Consider the following 10,014-nt stretch of genomic DNA (forward strand, 5'->3'; position numbering starts at 1 on the left):
ACAGGTTACTCTGGTTTGTCTTTAAATAGATAAACATGGGTTTTTGAACAGTCTTTTAGGTAGTTTTGTCTTTGAATAGATAAACATGGGTTTTTGAACAGTCATCTACGTGGATACTTTGCTTAAGTTTCACATGTTGAGAATAACTTGTTTAAGTTGATGCAACGATTATAATTCCTGATGAGTAGAGTTGAATGAAGAATCAAGATAGCATTTAGATCATACAATTATCTTTAAAAGATAATATTTTTAAATTTCAGTAATCTTTTTTTTATGTTTAGAATGTGACTTTATATATATATATATATATATATATATATTGAGTTTAATAACTCAAAATTTGTAGTGATCACCGTCTAATTTGTCCATGCTGTCCTACATTATAATGTCTAATTGTTCTAGATGTTAGTAAAATCGGATTTCGTCACAATTTGGAAAACTAAATTTGAAAAAGTTGGTAACGGGGCACACAACAAAGCAAATTTGAGCGAGAATGAAATGTAAGAAAGCTGATGGTTTGAACAGAATATATCCTTATAATTATTACATTAAAATTAAGTAATTATAATTTAAAATTATGTAATATTTATAAAAATTTTATATGAATTTTATTTGTAGAGGTGTTGGACTCTTATATAATTTTTTATCATAATTGAATAATTATAACATTATAATAAAAAAATTCTAAGTAAAATGTTTCATGGTTTGAACTGATATAAAATTTTCAGAGAAGGGTTGATTCGAAAGCTTCTAACTTTGGAAAATGAAATATTCCTTTGATGAAACTCTCACTCTTCCTTCAAGATGTACAAGAGAATAAAGGAAGCAGTGTTCCATGGATTGAGAATACCCCAACAACAGGAGTTTTATGAGTCAGAATTGTCCTACTCTTCTCTCTAATGATTGAAAGGGAATTCAACCAAAAAAAAATAGCAGCCTGGATTATTCGGTGCCATCACCCACTAGGTTGGTCTCAGTCTGGTATCTGAGTTTTTGATTCAGGTAGAAGAGCAACACCTAACATTATCAGTATCTGATAATTCTCATCTTTTCTTTTTCCTTCTTTTATTTAACTGCAGAGGCCTGATTCAAATTGTGTAGAAGGTTGGTTGAAATATGCAAAAGGTAAAAATAATTTACAAAATGCGAATGTTTGTGTCAGTCAAATCATCCATGAAATGGAGCTATAGTTACAACTGTCAAATTTTAGATATGATATGAAAATTGTATAAAAAATTATAAAAATAATTCGAAATAAAATTTTGATAAAACATTTTATGTTTGATATAAAATATGAATTATAATATAATAATTTTTATATTTTATACACATTCAACATAAAACAAATATGATACAAGTATACATTTGTTAAGTCCAACTATATAATCTCTTGTAACTGTTATTTTAGGCATTTTGGCCTTAGCTGGTCTGATTTACGGGACAACAAGTTATAAAAGAAATGAGATCTATGGTCAATGGTTTAATTTGTAAGAGATGCAGTCAAACAATGCTAATGTCATGGTCAAATTGGGAATCAAGAAGCACATGGCAAATAAATGAAGATTGAGGAATCAAGGAAAGTAGTCAAGTGTTGGGAATTTCTTTTCCAAATTCTAATAAATCTAAAAATCTTCTATTTACTTCCCTTTAATCTCATTTTCTCTTTATTTTTCTTTCCTTTTTCCTTTATCTTTTTTTTTTCCTTTTGGTAGAATTCTCATTTCTCCTTTCACTGTTTAAAGAAGGAATAAAGCAAAATTTTGTCTTCTAAGAAGCTAGCAAGACGTAAAGAATACTAACAAACAGAACAGAGAAAAGCATGATTCAAAATGCTCTTGGTGTCTTCAGGAGACTATGAGAAGAGAGATCTTTGCTTTGTTAAAGTGGGTTGAAACGTACAAAAACAAAGTCAAGTACTTGAATTTGAAGATTAGTTTAATTGAATTACATAATCATCATGATATTTAATAATTTTTAATTTTAATATTTATATTTTTTTTTTGTTCTAAAATGCGGGGTTTTTTTTTTTTTTTTTTTTTGTAAAATGAAGTTCAGATACCCTGCAATTTTTTTGATAAAACTATCGTAAACGACAAATCCACAGTTAAAGCAAATTAGAGACAGCATTAAGTGACATTTGGGATAAGTTTGCTTCTTTTGCAAAGGATAAGATGTAACTATTATTAAATTAAATGTTGATGCCCGAAGCCCCTTATTTCCATCTAATTCAAGAATCAAAACCATCCATCCATCCATCCATCCATCCATCAAAACCCATAATTTCCGAAACTCAATTCCCTCAAATTGCTTGCAATAACGAATAAAAGACAGAAGTATTGATAAGCAAATCAATGCTCATTGGAAAACAGAGCTTAATTCAATTTTTTTATGCAATAATATTTAATAGGCGCTTTTTTGATGTGATCCAGTGCTTTTGTTGGTACATCCATGAAGTCATATCAACAATACTTGTTATTTCAAAATGGATTGGCATCTCATTTCCCTGTTTATAATTTTCTATTTTTTCTTTTATAGCTAAAATTTAGCTAACACACAAAGATAAAACTCTCATCAGGAGTAAATTTTCACATAAACTGCATCAAGAATTCTAGTTAGTTTCATAACATTTCACTTTTACCATTTTTTTTCTCTTTTTTTCTCTAAGATCTTTATTTAAAGAGAAAAAAATGAAGAATCTTCAGAGACCAGCTGAACAGAGGAATCAGCAAAACAGAGGCGCATATTGTGTAGGCTGCATGTGTTTCCCCACCATGAGTGTAAACAAATCTGCTAATCTGCTTTTATGATGCATGAGGTGGTTACCCAGAATTATTATGCATATTGTGTAGCACGCATGTGCTTCCCCACTGTGAGTGTATAGAAAACTACAAATCATAATCATTATTCATGAGGTGGTTATCCAGAATTCTTCAGATTATTGACACAGGGTCACCAATCTCCATAGATTTTTTTCTTCCATAAATAATCTCCACAGAGTTACTAAAAGAAACTAATCACTCAGAATTGACAAATTATACACCTAAAAGACATCAATTATACTATACATGGCAACATGACTAAAAAGCCTATCCTAATTCTACAGCATTCAAAGGTGAAGAAAAGCCTAGCCCAATTACTAGGATAGGATTGAAGACAAAGACTTGAAATATAAAATCAGCTAAGATAAACCAAATTACATGATAGAAATGTATTGCACCATCAGAAGCCATCCTTCATACTGATCTTTATATTTTGCACTTTAATTGACAGCTGTAGCTTATGGTCTTCAATGTCTTTTAAAACAGAAAGCAAGTTAGCCCGATAAACTTCACACTTTCGACTTGCATATTCCAGTTCATTGGTAAGTTCTCGGATCTTTTTGTCCATATCATCCTGAAAAGCAATGAAGAACCTGTCATATTTACCCATTTTTTCTTATATGTGCATATTTAAAGTTGTTAATTTATAAGTCTAGCATAAAGAAAGTGAGTTAGATATATGTCAAAACCAAATTGTTTACATCCTAAGAATCATTGAACAGAGTCCCTGAAGATAGTCCAAATCATATATCTCAAAACCTACATGGTTAAAAGACAACAAAGAAGAGCTGCATACTCAATTATCCATTCAGTATGAACATGTAATGCCTTGCTTAATCATGGAGCAGAACACCTTAGGAAAATGAAAGATACTATGCTGAGACCCAAATTTATAACCAGATTGTTGCCGAACAAGAATATAGGATAAGTAGAATATATAATGCAAGAACAGAGCCTTTACGAATCATTAAAGAAAAAGCATGAGGAAAGGTAAAACCAGGTCTATTGGAGCTGAAAAACCATCCAACAGATTTTGATCTGTATGTCCTTTGCTACCAAACTTTTGAGAGAGATCAATTATGAATAAACAGTCTGAGTATATGCATTTTAATCTAAAGCCCAGAACCCACTGAGGCAACTCTACAGTTTTCCTATTCCTATTGAAATTATGGTTCCCCTGAAGTTGAACAATCAATCAAAAACATTAAACTGAATTTCCAGAGCTAAATACAATACGTTCAATGACATATCCATGGAGTAAAAGTAAGTTTGAACAGAAATAACCCCATTGGTAAGGCTTACTACAATAATAACAAATTCAAATAAAAACAGTAAGTCAGGTCTGAAGAAAATGAGAAATAACTTTTACAGCAAAGTTTAACCAAGAAGTAACCTTAAAAGAATTGATGTATGTAGAGTTTTCATTCAGTACACCATATGTAGAACAAGCAACAGCAAAATTGAATAATAATTCTAACCTCAGACAAAGGTTGACTGGGCCTTTTGTGATTAATAGTATTTGTCCGACTGGCATTACGTGCAGAGTCCCCCCTGATACGCCCATTAACCATCATAGGCCTCCCCTCATTCTTTGATGCAAGAGCAACTCTTTCTGCCGCTTCCTGGAGAGCAACAATTGCCATATTGTAAGTGTCTAAAGACTTCGATCCTTCATCAACAAACTTTAAGGCCTCATGACGTAGGGTATTATACCGAACTGTATGAGATTCTAGATAATTAGTATATACATCACTAGCACGTTCTTCTAATATAACACTACTCCTTGCATTTCTCGTCCATCTTTTCAAAATATAATGAGATGGGAGAGTAAGAACATTGGTTACTCTGAAAACTGCCAACACATGTCTACAAAGAAGACCAGAGAACTCAAACATCTGGCAACTACAAGTGGCTTTCATTTCTAAAACATTGAACTTAACATAGTATGATTTATGATCCTCCCCAAACTTTGCCACCTGATATGTTATGATGTCAGCATCATCATCTGATTTTGATGCCATTAATGTCAGAGTTCCAACTAGCTCCTCCTGAAATCTTGTAAACAGTTTTCTGGTATAAAGCTCTGATGCCTGTTTCTCCATTGGAGATGGGGTCTTCAGAGCAGGGGAAGTGTTCATTGTATCATAATCTGCCTTCACTTCTTTCTCGTTTCGGCTCTCCAGAGCTTTCTCATAGAGCTTAAAGAACTGATTCAGATTGGTTGAAGCATTCACAAAGCCATCAAAATATGAGTTCATGCTATCACTTCGTTGGGTTATAGACATTTCGGCAAAAAAAGTGTCCCGCAGATATACAGGGACCCACTGCCTGCGGTCATTGTATAGCATCTGAAGCCATTCATGATCTCTGAGCTCATATCGATCTACAAGTGACAACCAACAAGACTCAAATTCCTCAATTGATTCAGGCAAGTTAACACACTTATGGAAATCAGCTTCAAAAGTTGGATGCTTGAGGAAAACATGGGACAACTTCTCTTGGCATTTCTTGAATATGTGCCATTTGCAGAAACGGTGCCGAGTCTCAGGGAAAACCTGCATAACCGCTGACTGAATAACAGCATCATGATCTGTGGTGATGGACACCGGAGGGCGACCAGACATTGCTGTAAGCCAAGTCTTAAACAGCCAAACAAACGATGCTTCAGATTCATTTATTAAGAAAGCACAGCCAAACAGAACCGGTTGTCCATGGTGGTTTACTCCAGTGAAAGGAGCAAAAGGTAGCCGATACCTGTTTGACCTATAGGTAGTATCAAAGGTAACAGTATCCCCAAAGTAAGTATAATTCATCCTAGACTTTGGATCAGCCCAAAACACGTTACTAATCAGAGCTTGGTCCTCATCACCCTGCACAGCATAAAAGAAATTGGCGTTCTCAGCTTGCATTTGCCGCAAATAATCCAAAAGCAATTGAATATCTCCTTCTAAGCTCCTCTGCCTATTATTCCTCATATAATTCCTACAATCAACTTCTGTAAATCCAACCTTACTAATTCCACCATATTCTTTTATTAAAGCAGACATAATCCTACGAGGGCCCATTCCAGCAGCCTGCAATGTATCAATCAAAGTCTTAGCAGGGCCAGATATTTGCCTATGAGACCGAAGACAATGAACCTGATCAGGTGGAACAAGCTCGTGATTATGCGCTCTAACAAATCCAGACACAACCCATTTCCCAGAATCCCGCATTTTAACAGACAACGAAGCCTTACATCCTACTCTAGTAATAGTACGAGGACGCTTGATCTCCCTATCTTTTGTTCTTTTCTCATTCAAATTCCTAAACCCTTCTTTAGCACAAACAAACTGTCTCTGAATAATTGCTCCATCACGCCTGGAACGGCGAGAAGAGCTTACACGTGTACTAAAACCGACACGGCGAGCATAGGAATTGTAGAAGGCCTTGGCGGCTTCTTCAGACTCAAATTCCATACCTTCATAAGGCTCAAGATCCAGTAGGTCCCCTTCTGGAAGATAAAAATCACTGCCACCGCTGCCAAAGCCCCCGCCATTGTTATTAGAAGCAAGAACTGATGAAGGAGCAGGACTATCGTCCATGTCCTCGTCCACGTCTAACCCTATGTTGGCATCATCATCTCCGTCGCGGCCGCTGCTACCTCCTCCGCCTAAGCCTATATCGAATTCGAGAACCGCCGGGTCCATGTAATTGAAAAAAAATTTTTGTTTGAAAAGATAAAAAATTTAATGTCGTGGAAGTGGAATTGAAGTGGTAAAAAAAGAAGTAAGCTTCACAGTGGAAGACATAAACAAAGCGATAGGAGCGCTAGGGTTTCCAGAAGAAAATGGAGAAAGGAGAGAAACCCTAGAATCGGGATACAAAAAAAGGAGGATTTTATGAAGAAGGGAAGATTGAAATTTTGAATAGAAAGGGATACAAAATGAAGAACAAGTGAGAGAGAAAATGGAAGCTTAAGAGGAAAAATGTCTATAAATTGGGAAATGCTTGAGAGAGAGAAAATGGTGTAATTTTGGAAATTGGGGTCATGGAAGAAGGGTGGTTGGGAGTGGTTATATTTTGCTACGGCTTCAGTTTGGGTCTATCAGTCGCTGCCACCCTTATCACCGTTCGATTAGAATATTATCTCGACCGAAAATATGAATATTTTTAAAATAATAAAACATGTGTCCATTTTGGATTAAAAACTTGCATTTGCTGCACAAAAGCAAAGAAAAAAAATAAGTTTGTTTTACTTTGGTATATTTTGTTTGGCGGACCTGGTAGTGAGATTTATAATTGTAAAGAAAATTTATTAAATTTATTAAAGCGAAAATTTTGAAGTTTACTAATAAAATGAGTAGAATGATACATAATGTGCTTTATTATAATAATAACTTATGGTTATAATTAAGGTAAAAGAAAAAAAGTAAAATCTATATACTATATATTAAAACTATCTTAGAAGGTACGTTTAGTTGGAAAAAATCTAAGATTTTTTTTTGAAATGTAACTATTGGGTATTTAAATTTTCTCATTTGATTTAAGATATTAAATTCTTAGAATAATATTAGATTTTCAAAAATATCTAAAGTTTTGAAATTAGAAACTCATTTCTTTTTATTTTTTTAGATTTTGGAAGAAAAATGACTTATGTCCCATATTTGATCTTAATAAAAAATATTTTATTTCTATTTCCTCTCATAAAAATCAACGTATGAAAGTTAAATAATTGTGGATAGCTTTTGTTTTAAAATTTTTTAAATTGAGCAATCTTTTTTTTTATATATATTTTCTCACTCAAATACTACATTTGTAGGTTTTGAAATACAATAATTATAATTATTTACTCCGTTTCTTTGAATAAAAATGCAATATTAACTTGATGGCTTTTAATTTAATAAGTCTTTATTATAGATATGGCAATTATTGTATTTTTTTTATAGAATATAGTATTTGGTGTTTAATTTCTTTTATCTGCTTGACTTAATAGTTTTTGATTAATAAGCATTTACATGGATATGACAATTATTGCATTTCTTTGAAAAAAATACAGTATTTAGCATTTAATTTTTTCTGTGTTTAATTCAAAGGCTTTTGATTTAATGAGCATTTATTATAGGTATGATAATTACTGCATTTCTTTAACAGAAACATAGTATTTGGTATTTAATTTTTTTTCTACGTTTGAGTTGATGATTTTTGATTTAATGAGTATTTATTATAGATATGTCAATTATTATGTTTCTTTGAACAAAACACAAAATTTGGCAATTTTTTTTTCTGTGTGATTTGATATCTTTTAATTTAATAAGTATTTATTATGGATATGACAATTATCGTTTCTTTGAACAAAAATATAGTATTTGGTATTTTATTTTTTTTATCTGTTTGACTTGGTGGCTTTTGATTAATAAGTATTTATTATGGGTTTGTTAATTACTGTGTTTCTTTGAAGCTAAATACAATAATTGTTCATTATATTTGTTCAATTATTGCGTTTTTTACATTTTTTGGATGAAATTAATGTAGTAATTGATGACGAATTATTTTTTTTATACTTGACCACTGGAATACTACGTTTCCTACATTTTTGGATGAAATTAATGCAGTAATTATCGTATTGTTGTGTTTATTATGTAGTGAAAGATATTATAGTAAAAATACATTATTAAGTAGTCTCAGATTCCTCTCAATCATACACGAAAATTTAAAAACAAGATGCCATGAAAAATTATATTTTTTCAAGGATCGCATTTTCTCCCAGAATCTAAGATTTCATGAACTAAATGCCCAATAAGGGTTAAATGCTTAACATTTGATGAATATGTAAAATAATTATTTTATCCATTAATCAATATAAATATTATAATTTCACCATAAAAATAAGTAGCAATTACACCCAATAATCAATAACAAGAATCAATACATAAAAATCAATGCAGAAGAATCATTAAAAATATATTCTAACAGTATAAGTTTTCAAGGGTTTTGGACATTTTTAAGATTTCTATTTGTGATTTCCATATCAAAATCGAAATAGAAATCATTAACAATTAACACAATTCAAAAAGAACAAAACAAAGGGAAGCAATTCGGTAAAACAAGAGCTAAACAATCAACAATAAATAATCACAACAAGCCAAAACCTAACAGACATAAGCAATTAAGAAAAAAAAATCATAGACACAATTTATATAATAAACAAATCATACGCAAATAATACATGTAAAAAACAAAAAAGAAAAAGTTTTCACTGAGTCCTTTTGATTTTAGGGTTTGAGTGCTTTCAAACATAAGTTATAAAGAATCCAAAGATAGAATAGAAAAAGTGGTATTTAGGATTTTGGAAAAAAAGAAGCCACCATTAGCGGCATGCAAATGCGGAGGCTCACTACGATTAGTAACATTTGAAAAGTCTAAATTGATGGAAATAGAGAACAAATAAAAGGAAAAAATTGTTAAAATTAAAGTTTTAGAGAACAACTTGCTAAACCCTTGGATTAACCTTTTATTATATAAATAATACTAAAGAAAGAGAATCAATTACAAATTACACACTAATGTTTCTAATTAATTCATCCTAAACTATGTCCCATGGAATATTCTCTCATGGAATACTTCCATAATATTTCAACTCACATACACATATACACTAACACTCCTACTCAAGCTAGAGCATATATATCAGTCATGCATAACTTGTTACATATATAGTCAACTTAAACTCGTAGAAGTGATTTTGTGAGAATATTGGCTAGTTGTTTCCATGTGTGCACATGTTTTGATAATATTATTTCACTTTGTAACTTTTTCATGATGAAATGATAATAAACTTCTATATGCTTGGTTTTTCATCAAATACTGGATTGGTAGCAATTTGAATTACCACCTAATTATCACACCATAACTTCATAAGAGTTCGAACCAAAAGCTTAATTTCATTTAAGAATTGAACTATCATAATACCTCTATTGTAACCAAAGCCATGGCCTTATACTCTACTTTTACACTAGACTTAGTAATTGCTTGCTGCTTTTTGCTCTTTTAGGACAACATATTGCTCATAATAAAGATAACATAACCAGATGTATATTTCCTATCTATGGGAGAGCTTGCCCAATTTGCACTACATAAGCTTGAATACCCCTATCATTAGTAGAACTTTAGAGTATCCTTTTTTAGGATTTCTTAACAAATATCAAAAGATACA

General features: G+C 31.7%; 1 protein-coding gene across 1 annotated transcript; it reads right to left on the bottom strand.

The window, feature by feature from the left end:
- Nucleotides 1-2,935: 2,935 nt before the first annotated feature.
- On the bottom strand, nucleotides 2,936-6,894 carry LOC111294823 (protein FAR1-RELATED SEQUENCE 5-like). Its single transcript, XM_022888170.2, has 2 exons — nucleotides 4,298-6,894; nucleotides 2,936-3,393 (listed from the first exon to the last, which is right to left on the bottom strand). Exons 1-2 carry the CDS (start codon nucleotides 6,506-6,508, stop codon nucleotides 3,220-3,222), a joined length of 2,385 nt encoding a protein of 794 aa, XP_022743905.2. The 5' UTR covers nucleotides 6,509-6,894; the 3' UTR covers nucleotides 2,936-3,219.
- Nucleotides 6,895-10,014: the final 3,120 nt, after the last annotated feature.

The sequence above is a fragment of the Durio zibethinus genome, chromosome 16 (genome assembly GCF_047325235.1).
Source record: "Durio zibethinus cultivar Kanyao isolate XHJ-2024 chromosome 16, ASM4732523v1, whole genome shotgun sequence".
Lineage (NCBI taxonomy): Eukaryota > Viridiplantae > Streptophyta > Magnoliopsida > Malvales > Malvaceae > Durio > Durio zibethinus.

Excerpts from the sequence above, each read along its gene's own strand:
- LOC111294823 (XM_022888170.2), bottom strand. The coding sequence starts at position 6,508 with ATGGACCCGGCGGTTCTCGAATTCGATATAGGCTTAGGCGGAGGAGGT. Across the intron at positions 3,394-4,297 it reads CCAGTCAACCTTTGTCTGAG|GATGATATGGACAAAAAGAT; the intron begins GTTAGAATTATT and ends ATTGCTTTTCAG.